Below are 14,410 nucleotides of genomic sequence, written 5' to 3' on the forward strand. Positions count from 1 at the left end.
TCCCAGCACTTTGGGAGGCCGAGGCGGGTGGATCACGAGGTCAAGAGATTGAGACTATCCTGGTCAACATGGTGAAACCCCGTCTCTACTAAAAATACAAAAAATTAGCTGGGCATGGTGGCACGTGCCTGTAATCCCAGCTACTGAGGAGGCTGAGACAGGAGAGTTGCTTGAACCTGGGAGACAGAGGTTGCAATGAGCTGAGATTGTGCCATTGTTCTCCAGCCTGGGCAACAAGAGCTAAATTCAATCTCAAAAAAATAATAATTAGATTTTTGGCCTCAGGACCCTGATGATGATCTACAAAAATAAACTGAGTATATAGTTCTGGCATATTTTGGAAGTCATAAAATCCCACAGTTGACACTGATGTGGAAAATCAAAATGATCACCCTGGGTGTTGTATGGAGGTAAAGAGGAGGGGACATGTTACGTGAGTGTCCATATGACTCAGCATAGCAACTGGAGTGGAGAGAAAGAAAAATAGCATGATCGCCTAAGGCAATTAATATACAAACTCCCATTTTTCAGTCCTTATGTCAGTGAAGCCCCAGTTTTACTGACCTCTTTGCTATTCCCAGTTTACACAAGGCATGTCCCTATCTCAAGGCCTTTGTATGTTCTCCTTCCAGAATGCTTTTTTTCAGGATATCCACATGGCTGACTCCTTGACTTCCCTCAAATCTTTGCTCAAATCTCAACCTTCTACTGAAATCTATTCTGACCATCTTGTAAAAATTGCTTCTCCTTGACTGCCCTGCTTTCCGTCTCCTTTCCCTTTGTTTTTTTTTTTTTTTCCTCCATAGTACTTTTCAACTTGTAACAGACTATATAATTTGCTTAGTTTACTTTTACTTATTATCTGTTTCCTATGAAGGCTGGATTCCTTTTTTTTTTTTTTTTTTTGGTCTGGAGGAGAAACTTTTCTATATCTCAAAAGACTTTTGGCTGTTTTTATATTCCCTTCTTGGACCACATGCAAGGGGACTTCAAAAAGTTCATGGAAAAATGGGATTAAGGCCAGGTGCAGTGACTCACACCTGTAATCCCAGCACTTTAGGAGGCTGAGGCAGGAAGACACTTGAGCCCTGGAGATCAAGACCAGTTTGGGCAACATAGGGAGACCCCATCTCTACAAGCAATTAAAAAAAAATTAACTAGACATGGTGGCACATGCCTGTGGTCCCAGCTACTCAGGAAGGTGATGTGGGAGGATCTCTTAAGGAGTATGAGACCAGCCTGGACAACATAATGAGACCTTGTCTCTAAAAAAAGAAAAAAAATCAGCACAGATGGTGATTATATGTGTTGGGATGTTTATTGCAGCATTGTTTGCAGAAGAGAAAACAAAGACAATCTACATGCCCATTATTAGAGGAATTGTTGGATGAATGATTTTATGTGGAATATTATGTAGCAATCAAAATGGGTTAGAACTATATTAAAGCAGAAAGATGTCTGTGAAAGTGTGAAAAGCAGTGTGTACAGAAACATGTGATCCCATTTTTAAAAACCCTGCCATCTCAACAACACCCCTTGCCATATATGTGTGTATATATTTGGATGCGTATTGACCATAGGGAAAAATATGAAGAAATACATTAGGATTAAACATTAGTTACAGTCTTGAGGGAGTAGAGAGTAAGCACGTAAGACTCATAAAAGGAAAAAAAAATGGCATAATGCTGAGAAAAAAGTATAGAATGTAAAATACTAGCTATGCAATTACTGCAAATATGTAAAAATGGAATATGTATATAGGAAAGAATTAAATCATTGTTTCGGCAAGATAATGGGAATACAGGAAACTTTTTACTTTGGATTTCTATTATTTTAATATTTTTTGTTGCAATAAAATAACATTTAAAAACTCAGAGTTTAACATCCAGGAATAAAGTCACATCAGCAGAAATGTTCCTTTTATTGTGCCACTTTCAACTCATGTTATTTTGTCTTGTTTATGTACTTTTATTAATGCCCTGGAATTTTATCTAGGTCAAGGAGGGATATAAATGAGTAAATAAAAATAACCTAACTCGTGTCAGTCTCATCTTTTAGTCTGTCCTATACACTGCCATCATTTTAATACTCACAGTTTTATCATGTAAAATAAGGATAAAAATAATACTTGCTTCATAGGATTGTGAATAGATGAAATTAGTTAATACAAATGAAACACTGAGAGTGGTGCCTGGCATATAGTGTATACTCACTAAAGCCTTTATAATGCTCAGGAATTTGTAATGGCACTTCTGCAGGATAAAATTCAAATGCAACAGCTTCCATAATCTAGTTGTAAAAGCAGTCTAAATAGAAATGCCATATATAATAATACATGTAGCTGTTGAACTTTTGAAATGTAGCCAATCCAAGTTGAGACACGTAAGTGTAAATACCCACCAAATTTCAAAGTACAAAATTAAAGATGTAAAATATCTCGATGACATACTTACATTGATTACACACTGCAGTGATGATCATTTGGATACTTGAGTTAAATAAGATGTATTATTATTTTTTGAGACAGGGTCTCACTGTCACCCAGGTTGTCATGCAGTGTGCCCAATCTTGGCTGACTGCTACCTTTGCCTCACTCCTCCGGGGTCAAGTGATCCTCTCGCCTTAGCCTCCTAAGTAGCTAAGACTACAGGCATGTGCCAACACGCCCAGCTCATTTTTGTATTATTATTATTATTTTTTTTTTATAGAAATGGGATTTCACCATGTTGCCCAGTCTGATCTTGAACTCCTGAGCTCAAGCAATTTGCTTACCTTGGCCTCACGAAGTGCTGGGACTACAGGTGTGAGCCACCCTACCCAGCCAATAAAATGTATTGTTAAAATTAATTTCTGCCAGATGCGGTGGCTCACGCCTATAATCCCAACACTTTGGGAGGCCAAGGCTGGAGGATGACTTGAGACCAGCCTGGTCAACACAGTAAGACCTCATCTCTACAACGAATTTAAATAGCAGCTGAGTCTGGTGGCAGGCACCTGCCTTCCAAGCTGCTTGGGAGGCAGAGGCAGGAGGATCTCCTGAGCCCAGGAGTTTGAGGCTGCAATGAGCTATGATCGCACCCTTATACTTAAGAGAGTGAGACCCTGTCTTAAAAAAAGAATAGTTTCACCTATTTTTGCCTTTTAATTTTGCTTTTAGAAAATTTAAGATTATATATGTGACTCACGTTACATTTCTATTGGATAGTACCACTTGAAATTTTTAAAATAATTGTTATATTTTTCATCTTAATCTCTGCCCTGTTAGTTTTTTAGACTCAAGTGCAATATACTTACATTTATTTCTATTAAATTGTTATATTTTTCATCTTAATCTCTGCCCTGTTAGTTTTTTACACTCAAGTGCAATATACTTACATTTATTTCTATTAAATTGTTATATTTTTCATCTTAATCTCTGCCCTGTTAGTTTTTTAGACTCAAGTACAATATACTTACATTTATTTCTATTAACTTTTTTTTTTTTTTGAGACGGAGTCTCACTTTGTTGCCCAGGCTGGAGTGCAGTGGTATGATCTCGACTCACTGCAAACTCTGCCTCCCAGGTTCAAGTGATTCTCCTGCCTCAGCTTCCTGAGTAACTGGGACAAAAGGTGTTCTGACCTCGTGATCCACCCGCCTCAGCCTCCCAAAGTGCTGGTATTACAGGCATGACCCACCGTGCCCAGCTATTAACTTTTATTTAATAAAACTCATTATTCTGAAGTATTTAGATCTTAAGTCTGCCATTCCTCACAACTTCAGTACATTGTTGAATGAATATTCAACAAATAGTGCCTATTGTGAGCACTGCTTTAGGTACTGGAGATATCGGATCTCCAGATATCCAAAACAATCTTGTGAAATAATTTAGATTATAGGCTGGGCGTGGTGGCTCATGCCTGTAATCCCAGCACTTTGGGAGGCCAAGGCAGGTGGATCACTTGAGGTCAGGAGTTTGAGACCAGCCTGACCAACATGGTAAAACCTTTTCTTTACTAAAAATACAAAAATTAGCCAGGTGTGGTGGCAGGTGCCTGTAGTTCCAGCTACTCAGAAGGCTGACACAGTAGAATTGCTTGAACCTGGGAGGTGGGGGTTGCAGTGAGCTGAGATTACACCACTGTACTCCAGCCTGGGCAACAGAGTGAGACTCTGTCTCAAAAAAAAAAAAAAAAAATTAGATAATATCCAAAATATCCTTGCAACATACAATCAATATAAATATGGCATTGAGATATTTTACATCCTTATTTTTATGTTTTGAAGTTCAGTGGATGTTTACACTTACAGCATGTCTCAGATTGGCCAAATTTCAAAAGCTCGACAAATACAGGTTTTATTATAAATAACATTTTATTTAGAATGCTTGTTACCTACCATCAAGGAAGTTACAGTATATTGGGAGAATCAGAGAACAAAAATATAACCAAGATACTTGGAAATTTGATGAATGTTACATTTCAGAGATGATATTTGAAGGATGAGAAGGAGCCCATTGTGATTATCTGGGGAAAAGGGTACTCAAGACAGAGGAAACAACTATTGCAAATGATGAGAAGTGTAAAAATGCTTGATGTGTTGGAGGAATACACAGCGGTAGGCAGACTCTAAGATGGCCTCCAGTGATTCCACCTCTGGATATTCATGTTCTTGTATGATCCCTTGGTAAGATCTATGACCCAAAGAATATGAGAAAGGCAATGGGATCTAGCTTAAGTGATTTGGTTACATAAGATTGTAACTTCTTTCTAGAAGAACATCTTGCAGAAGTCCACATGGCAAGGAACTGACTGAAGCCTTTGGATAACAGCTAGGAACTGAGGCCTTAAGTCTTAATAGCCCTCATAGAACTGAATTACAGCAATGACATCTGCTTGGGACCCAATTCTTCCCTATTTGAACCTTCAAATGAGGGATACTCTACATGTGGCCAGTATCTTGATTATAGCCTTTTGAGAGACCCTGAAGCAGAGGATCCATCCAGTTAAGCCATGCTATGAACTTCTGACCCACAGAAACTGTGAGATAATAAATGTGTATTTTAAGCCACCAAATTTGTAGAAAATTGTTATGCAACAATAGATAGCAATAGCTGATACATATGCTCACTATGTTTTATTTCAAGTCATTGATGGAAGTGTTTTACAGAACAGTGCCAAGTCAGAATGCTGGTTTATCTCAATAGAAATCATTGTTAAGTTAATACTGATCAATTACTTAGCATTTCCTTAGGTTTATTTGTGCAGTAAATGACCTTAATTATGCTTCCACTTGGTCTTTATTTTTTCTTTGCTTTGCTTTTTTTTTTTTTTTTTTTTTTAAAGAGACAGGGTCTCATTATGTGGTGTGATCATAGCTTTTTGTAACCTCAAACTCAAGTTATCCTCCCACCTCAGCCTCCTGTGTTGCTAGGACTATAGGCATGTGCCACCATATGTGGGTAATTTTTTACTTTATTTTTTGGAAGAGACAGGATCTGGCTCTATTGCCTAGGCTAGAGTGCCGTGGTGTGATGGTAACTCACTGAAGCCTTGGACTCGTGGGCTTAAGTGATCTTCCCACCTCAGTCTCCTGAGTAGCTGTGATTACAGGCATAGGTCATCGTATCTAGCCTATATTTTCTTTTTTTTTTTTTAAACAGAGTCTTGCTCTGTCTCTAGGCTGGAGTGCAGTGGTACAATCTTGACTCACTGCAACCTCTGCCTCCTGGGTTCAAGTGATTCTCCTGCCTCAGCCTCTCGAGTAGCTGGGACTACAGGCATGTGCCACCATGCCCAACTAATTTTTATATTTTTAGCAGAGGCGAGGTTTCACCATGTTGGCCAGGCTGATCTTGAACTCCTGACCTCAGATGATCCACCTGCTTCAGCCCCCCAAAGTGCTGGGATTACAGGTGTGAGCCACCACACCTGGCCTATTTTCTTATTTTTATAGCATGAAATTTCTCACCAAATGCTTTGTCAGAATTTCAGATATATGTTTAGTAATTCTATCTAAAAAGAGAATGGGTTAGTCTGGCTTTTTGTTGTTGTTGTTGTTATTTTTTTGAGACAGGTTCTTACTCTTTTGCCCAGGCTGGAGTGCAGAGATACAATCATGGTTCACTGCAGCCTCAAACTCCTGTGCTCAAGCAATTCTCCCATCTCAGCCTCCATAGTTGCTGGGACTATAGGCGTGCACCACCGTGCTTGACTAATTTTTGTATTTTTTATAGAGATGGGGTTTTGTCATGTTGTCTGGGCTGATCTTGACCTCTAGGGCTCAAGTAATCCTGCCTTGGCCTCCCAAAATGTTGAGATTTACAGGTGTGAGGCACTGTACCCAGCCTTTTTTTTTTTTTTTTTTTTTTTAAAGTAAACCCATGCTGACTTAGCAGTTACTTTTTGTTCTAATTGTTTGCAAACACATCTTTTGGACAGTTCATTCTGGAATCTTATTTGGGATCAATACTAAGATCCCTGACATATGGTTTCATTTGCAGATTTCACCATCTTTTCACCTTTATTTTAGTTATCACCAGGTTTCTAGCAAGTTTCTTTCTCATTTTTACGTGAACTCTCAGATTTCTCTCAAATGGCTTGTTGGGTTAACTGGCAAGTTATATCAAAATTCTGGAGGGTAATTTGTTCAGGCCAGAAGTAGTGGATTTATTTAGAGGAGTGGTGGATTTATTTAGAGTAGTCAGGTGCTCTCTTACAATCTTATCTTCAGTTCCCTCTTACAATGTTTGTTTTATACTTTATATTCTAAATATTATCCTTTTTAATGGGAAAGACAGAAACATATCCATTAATCATTACACCGTGAATTCTAGCACTGGGCATTTCCTGCCTTGCTTTTGTCCCAAACTTCATTTTATTGGCAATAATTTTACTAAGATACAATTCAAAAGCACTTTGTAAGTGGTAGCTGTTGCTACTAGAAATCTTTTTTTTTTTTTTTGAGATGGAGTTTTGCTCTTGTTGCCTAGGTTGGAGTGCAATAATAGCATGATCTTGGCTCATTGCAACCCTTGCCTCCTGGGTTCAAGCAATTCTCCTGCCTCAGCCTCCTGAGTAGCTGGGATTACAGGCACCCACCACCACGCCCAGCTAATTTTTTGTATTTAGTAGAGATGGGGTTTCACCATGTTAGTCAGGCTGGTCTTGAACTCCTGACCTCAGGTAGTCCATCTGCCTCGGCCTCCAAAAGTGCTGGGATTACAGGCATGCTCCATGGCTCCTGGCCCTAGAAATCTTTACATGCAATTTTTACAAAACTTGTTGGTTAAATAAAAATGTTCTACAAAGATGAGTATCTTTCTTGACTTGCTCATGGTAGAAATTTTATGAACATGTGTTAGCTTCAATTGATAGTAACATATAGTAGCCCAATAAGTTAAGATCTGGTCTAGGTTTGAACTTGCTAAAGAGCATTTTTTTTTTTTTAACATGGGGTTTCACTCTGTCACCCAGACTGGAATGCGAGTGCAGTGGTCCAAACACAGCTCACTGCAGCCTGGACTTCTCACTCTCAAGAGATCCTCCTGCCTCAGCCTGCTGAGTAGTTGGGACCATAGGCATGCAAGGAGGTTTTTGCTATAAAAAGAGGTAAAGGAAAACTGAAAATAAATATCACCCACTTCATCATTTGAGCTTGGGTTAGCCTTCATAGAAAAGGAAGATGGCAAGATTATGTTTCCAAAGATACATCAAAGGGGCAAAGTGCTGAATATACAGCAAGCAGGGGATTAATTTGAATAGAAAAACTGCAAAGTAAATCCCCAAATGTTGGTAGATGGTGTATACAGTTTAGAAGAGAACACCAAAGAGAAAAGTTACTCATCATTGATGATCCTATCAAGAGCAGCAGACTCATTTGGCTTGGCTGTTTTCTAAACAACTTGAGGTTTGTTCTTGACTGAAACAACAGTCCTTTGTCTAAAAGCATTTGCTGAGCACTTGGTGAAACTGTCAGTAGTCTCCTCCTCTTTATTAGGTAAGATGTATGAGTAGAGGCTTTAAAACACTTCTCAAGACCTTATGCTGGGGATTTCTGATCCAGAAATTTCCTGGTATTTTTATTTACTTGTTTACCTAACAATTTAGGTGAAGTTATTGAAACTTAACGTCTGTTTTACAATGTCTGGAGTTCGACTACAGACTATAATCTTTTTGTTTGGTTGGTTGGTTTGGTTTTTATTTTTATTTTTATTTATTTTGAGGTGTAGTCTCACTCTGTTGTCCAGGCTGGAGTGCAGTGTTGTAATCTTGGGTCACTGCAACTTCCACCTCCTGGGTTCAAGCGATTCTCATGCCTCAGCCTCCCAACTAGCTGGGATTACAGATGCACGCCACCCACCTGGCTAATATTTGTATTTTTAGTAGAGACGGAAGTTTCGCCATGTTGGCCGGGCTGGTCTCAAACTCCTGACCTCAAGTGATCCGCCCGTCTTGGCTCCCAAAGTGCTGGGATTACAGGTGTAGGCCAGCACACCCAACCATGTTTTATTTTATGTTAAAGATAGTGTTTCGCTATGCTGTCCAGATTGGAGTGCAATCACTATTCACAGGAACAGTTATAGCACAGTGCAGCCTCAAGAGACCCTTCGGCCTCCACCTACCAAGTAGGTGAGACCACAGGTGCATGACATTACACTCAGCTGTAGTTTGTTTTGTTTTGTTTTGGACTGTAATTTTAACCTGATATGAATAAATTAGTCATATATTTAAATTAGCCATGCAAGCGATTTAACTTGTTATCAATAAGGATTTATATACTATATGAAAGTATGGCTAGATTAAAGATAAATGGTTACATAAATGAATGCTCTTCCTTCTGTTCTCCCTTTTCCTCCAGTCTTTGTCCAAATTTTATCAGTTCTTCCAAATCCTCTTTGAATGCTATTCTCTATAGGTATATTCTTGCTGTGTGTAGATCATTGGAGTTTTTGGTATTCAGGCCATTTTTCCTACTATATTATAAGCGGTTAGAAGGCTGGGTCTGTATCTTATTTCTCTTTATATCTTCCATAACACATTGCTTTACACAAAGTTGGTATTTAAACATCAGTGTATTAGTGAATAATGTAATTTATGATGAACATTAATAATCTCAGCTTTTCACTTTATTGAGTGAATATGGAATCTCTCTTTTCTATCACAGGCTTCTGTCTCTAAACAAGGGCAAATTTTAGGGAGACCTCTTTTCTGTTCCTTTTATTTCTCCCCCACCCCTTTTTTTGGTTCCATTTCTCTATTGCAGCTTTGTCTTTTTACTATGACTCATTCTTTTTTTCTCAGTTCTTTTTTTCTGCCCCTTCTGTATTTGTCTGCTTTTTATTACTCCTGCCTCTTGCCTCTTTTAATTCTTAATGCCACTTAAAACTTGTTTCCCCGTCACCTGGTCTTTCTGTTTTTGTTCTTTCTGCTTGACTTTCTCCTCCATTTGTCACCACCCCTCTCCTTGCCCTCAAGGTACAGAGCAGGATTAGGTATAGGAGGAGCCCAGCTGGGGTAGGGGTGGAGCCACCTGTTCACTGCTTCAGGATTCAGAACCTGACTGGGAAGGATCAGCTGCTCAAGGGTAGCTGGGACTGAAGTTCCTATGGCCTTTCTGCTAGAGGCTAGCATTCTGGAGGACAGTTGGGACTTGGTAAGGACAGAAAGCTCTCCCTCTCTTCCTTGGGGTTCTCCCTTTCTTCTTCCGTGTTCTGCATTTTTCACTCACGATCTCTCCATGCTACTAACTTTTCTTTCATTTCTCTGTTTTACTATTCTATCTTTCCTCTTTCTACCTATCAGTGAACTCTAGTGTTTATTTTTTCTGTAACCTATTGTTTCCACACGTCTCTGTATTCTCTCTCAACATTTAACTTTTCCTACCACTTCTCCATTTTATTCTTTTATTAGTTTTCTCACCCAGTTTTTTTCTTTTTTCTTTTTCCTTAAACTCCTGGCCTCAGGTCATCTTCTTACCACAGCTTTCCTAAGTGTTGGGATTACAGGCATGAACCACAGTGCCTGGCTAGCTTCCTTTTACATTTAGTCATTTTCAATCCACTGCTCTATTTTTTTAAAAAAATCATACTATTTCCCCGAGAAGTAGAAATAAGATAGGAAAAAAAGGATCACCCTGTCTTTCCAGGGGCCTGTTCAGCCTTTTCACTCATTTTCAGGCTTGTAGTGTGTTTTGAGATTAGGCTTTGAAGAAAAAATTATGCTGTACAGATAGTAAACAGCGAACTTAGAGTTAGGTTGAATATTCAATGTAAAAGGTTTAATTTTATTCTCTTTTCCTTGTTTTACTTAGATTTTTCCTGCAATACAGTGGATACAATTTGTCATGGCTACTCTGAGGTATGTTTATTTAATTGCATGTAACTAAACCAGTATAAACAAAATTCAACAATTCTGCTGTTTTCCACATTTTTCCCTTAGGGATCTGCTTTTACTCTTTAGTCAAAGAGAAATGATATTCTTTATCATGTTGGTATTTTCTTACTAATAAAAAGACAACATTAACAATAGCAACAAAAAATTGATTAAAGGATAACATCTGAAAATCAGTGGACAAACTGATTAACAGGATCAATTGCAAAAATCAATAGGAAAGTGCTTACTTAAGCAGCACGTATTCTAAAAATCAGAATGACATAGAGAATGTTGGTAGGGCTGAGCTCACACCTGTAATCCTAACACTTTGGGAGGCTGAGGTGGGCGGATCACTTGAGCTCAGGAATGTGAGACCATCCTGGACAACATGGTGAAACCCTGTCCCTCCAAAACAAAACAAAACAAAACAAAAAAAGTAGCTGGATGTGGTGACATGTTCCTATAGTTCCAGCTACCCTGGAGGAACCATAATTGTGCCACTGCACTCCAGCCTGGTTGACAGAGTGAAAGCCTGTCTCAAAAAAAAAAAAAAAGATTGGCATGGCCTTGCATAAGGAGAACATGCAAGAGATTTGTGAAGCATTCTATATTTGTTTAAAAATATTGCTGGATGTGGTGGCCCATGCCTATAATCCCAGCACTTTGGGAGGCTGAGGCAAGAGGATGGCCTGAGCCCAGGAGTTTGAGACCAGCCTGGGCAACATAGCGAGACCCTGTCTCTACAAAAAAATTTTAAAAATTAGCTGGGCATGGTAGCACACGCCTGTAGTTCCAGCTACTCAGGAGGCTTAGGCAGGAGGATCACTTTAGCCCAGGAGTTGGAGGCTACAGTAAGCTGTGATTATACCACTGTATTCTAGCCTGGAGTGACAGAAGAAGACCCTATCTCTAAATAATATAATTAAAAATAAAAAAATTTAAAAAAATATGTGCAGGGCCAGGCATCGTGGCTCAGACTTGTAATCTCAGTGCTTGAGAGGCCAAGGTGAGAGGATCACATGAGGTCAGGAGTTTGAGACCAGCCTGGGCAACATAACAAGACCCTGACTCTACAAAAATAAAATAATTAGCCAGGTGTGGTGATGTACACCTGTAGTCCTAGCTACTCAGGAGGCCGAGACAGGAGGATCACTAGGGCTCAGTAGTTCAAGGTTACATTGAACTATAATGGCACTCCAGCCTGGCTGACATAGCAGGACCCTGAGTATAAAAAAAATTTTAATGCAGTTCATTTTATATCAATTATGCCAATAAAACTGTAAAAATAACAAAATAACAAAAATGATAGCACTTTATTGTCCTGCTTTAATGATCAATCATCTTATAAATCTCTCAGTGTTATAGGTTCAAGTTCACTTATTGCCTATGCGGTATTCCAGAATGTACAGAAATCTCCAGAGGTGAGTAATCTCTCTTTGTGTTGGATTTTAACTTTTTAGTGACTTAGTCTCTGAAACAAGTAACAGATATTGCCTGTAAATGGTGAAATAATTCTATGAATTACTTTTAAATTTGTCACGATGATACATTGAGATATTTTAGGCACGGTCAATAGGGCAGGGATTTTTAAAAGTCCATACTTTTAACTGTAATTGCTCTCCAAATTAAATAAAATTTTTAACATTTATTATATTCTAGATACATTTGCTCAGTGCTTTCATTGTATTTTTCATTTAATCCTTAAAAAACTTTTAGATGGATATTATTAGTCTGATATTGTAGGTAAGGAAATTGAATCCTTTATTAGGTTGAGGGGCTTTCCTAAGTTCTTTTTTTTTTTTTTTTTTTGAGACGGAGTTTCGATCTTGTTACCCAGGCTGAAGTGCAATGTCACTATCTTGGCTCACCGCAACCTCCGCCTCCCGGGTTCAGGCAATTCTCCTGCCTCAACCTCCTGAGTAGCTGGGATTACAGGCACGCGCCATCATGCCCAGCTAATTTTTTGTATTTAGTAGAGACGGGGTTTCACCGTCTTGACCAGGATGGTCTCGATCTCTTGACCTTGTGATCCACCTGCCTCGGCCTCCCAAAGTGCTGGGATTACAGGCTTGAGCCACCGCACCCGGCCTTTCCTAAGTTCTTAAAGCTAATAAGTGTTAGAGCTGGAATTTGAATGCAGACTTGTCTTGTTCCAGAATCACCCCCATACACTTTTAAACCACCAAAATATACTGTCGAATGAAAATGGATTTTGAAGTTTCAGAGGTAGATTGTGACTATTTAAGTCGAACTAGAAAGTAGAAGTCTTGATGCTGTATTGTCATTGCCTGCCAAATTAATTTTAAGTCAAACATCTTGAGATTCAAATTTTCCTAATGTTTATTTCCTTTCCTGGAATTTGAGTTCCGATGTGATTAAGTTAATCAAGTATGAGTTACACAATAGAGCTAAGCTTTATCCTTGAAAGCAGGGTTTCTCAGCCTCAGCATTATTGTGATGTGGGGCTAGATAATTATTTGCTGTCCTGTACATTAGGAAGTTTGGCAGCCTTTACCAGCTAGATACTAGTAGCAAAACCTCCTTTCTTCAGTTGTGACAACCAAAAATTTCTTCAAACATTGCCAAGTGGTCCAGGTGTAGTGGCAGGTGCCTATAATTCTAGCTACCAGGAGGCTGAGATGGGAGGATTGCTTGAGCACAGGAGTTCAAGGGTGCATCGAGCTATGATCATATCACTGCACTCCAGCCTGGGTGACAGAGCAAGACCTTATCTCTTTAAAAAAAAATGTTGAATGTCCCTGTGAGGGTGGGATCAGGATGAAATTGTTCTTGTTTGAAAATTAATGTCCAAGGTGATGTTCTGGCATAACGGTGGGTTGGAACTTCATAAAGATATAAGGTGTAAGGTCTAATTTGGCTTAGAACGTAACTTTAAAAAAAAAATTATAATTAAAACAAAATAGAGATTCTCTTGGGTAGGGAGAGCTCTTGGTTTATTCTGCCCATGGTTTAAATTAAAGACAAATGCGGGTTGGGCGCAGTGGCTCATGCCTTTAATCCCAGCACTTTGGGAGGCCGAGGTGAGCGGATTGCCTGAGCTCAGGAGTTTGAGACCAGCCTGGGCAACATGGTGAAACCCCGTCTCTAAAAAAAAAAAAAAAAAAATTAAAAATAATAAAGCTCATGCTCTTAAGAAAAATACAACCAGCATAGTGCCTGGTAATAAAGAAAACCCAAAAAGCATAAGATATGGTTCTAAACATGAAAGCAAAAAACTCTTAAAAAAAAAAAACTCACATATATATACATTAGTATTTGTCCCTTTTTTTGACTTAGAAATTCAACTTTATTTACAAATGTTCTCCTATTTACAAAAAGTCCATTCCAGCTCTTTAAAAATATTGTAACTGATAATTTCCACGAAAAAACATTTACATTGTTTCAACCTTTCTGCTTAAAACTGTATTATGAGATGAGCAAACAACCCCACAAGAAGATTTGAGACATAAAAAAATAAATAAAAGACAACCTATCTAGCATGAATATCCTATTGACAAACACAAGGAAGAATTAAGAATCACAACCCACAGTGTGCCACTTCACCAAGAAATGGAACTGTAATGATTTTGCAGGAGGTAAATGCTTCACAACAGTCTTCTTGTGTAGTACAGTTTAATTGTGCTCTGGCACTCCTAAACAATCCTCTTGCTGCTTTATTTTACATCATTATTGTAAAAAGGTTAGACTTTTATAGATTTTTCTAACAATGAAAATATGTTAATATTGGTCTGGGTCTCATTATTTAGGCTATTAGTAAAATAATAAATGCATGAAAAAAATGTAAAACAAAACAATCATCATGTGACTAACAGAATTCTCCTTGATATCACAGTATTACTCCTCAGTAGTGTCTATAAATTTGAATTCTTCATCACTGAAACAATATGCAGATAAAATAATAAACCAAGGAGGTCAAAATAAAATTACCTATTTATCATTTTACGTGTAGTAATTACTTTTTAAAAATCCTTTAAATTTTATCTAGGAATAAGCACTCATATCATGGCTGAGTCCCAAGTAACTTCAAAACTTTGAAA

At 38.4% G+C, this 14,410-nt stretch overlaps 1 protein-coding gene across 6 annotated transcripts in view; it reads left to right on the forward strand.

The window, feature by feature from the left end:
• Nucleotides 1-14,410, forward strand: part of TMEM116 (transmembrane protein 116) — a 144,749-nt gene that overhangs the window by 3,670 nt on the left and 126,669 nt on the right. For 4 of the 6 annotated variants that reach the window (XM_074402218.1, XM_039472333.2, XM_074402216.1 and 1 more), the window contains exons 1-3: nucleotides 9,549-9,633; nucleotides 10,291-10,337; nucleotides 11,710-11,773. In XM_074402218.1, coding sequence (XP_074258319.1) covers nucleotides 9,586-9,633; nucleotides 10,291-10,337; nucleotides 11,710-11,773 — 159 coding nt within the window. In that variant the 5' untranslated portion in view covers nucleotides 9,549-9,585. Of the gene's footprint in view, nucleotides 1-7,454; nucleotides 7,590-9,548; nucleotides 9,634-10,290; nucleotides 10,338-11,709; nucleotides 11,774-14,410 lie in introns of those variants that run through there. The other 2 variants (XM_074402215.1, XM_074402214.1) reach the window with 2 other exon arrangements.

This window comes from Saimiri boliviensis, chromosome 7 (assembly GCF_048565385.1).
Source record: "Saimiri boliviensis isolate mSaiBol1 chromosome 7, mSaiBol1.pri, whole genome shotgun sequence".
Classification (NCBI taxonomy): Eukaryota; Metazoa; Chordata; class Mammalia; order Primates; family Cebidae; genus Saimiri; species Saimiri boliviensis.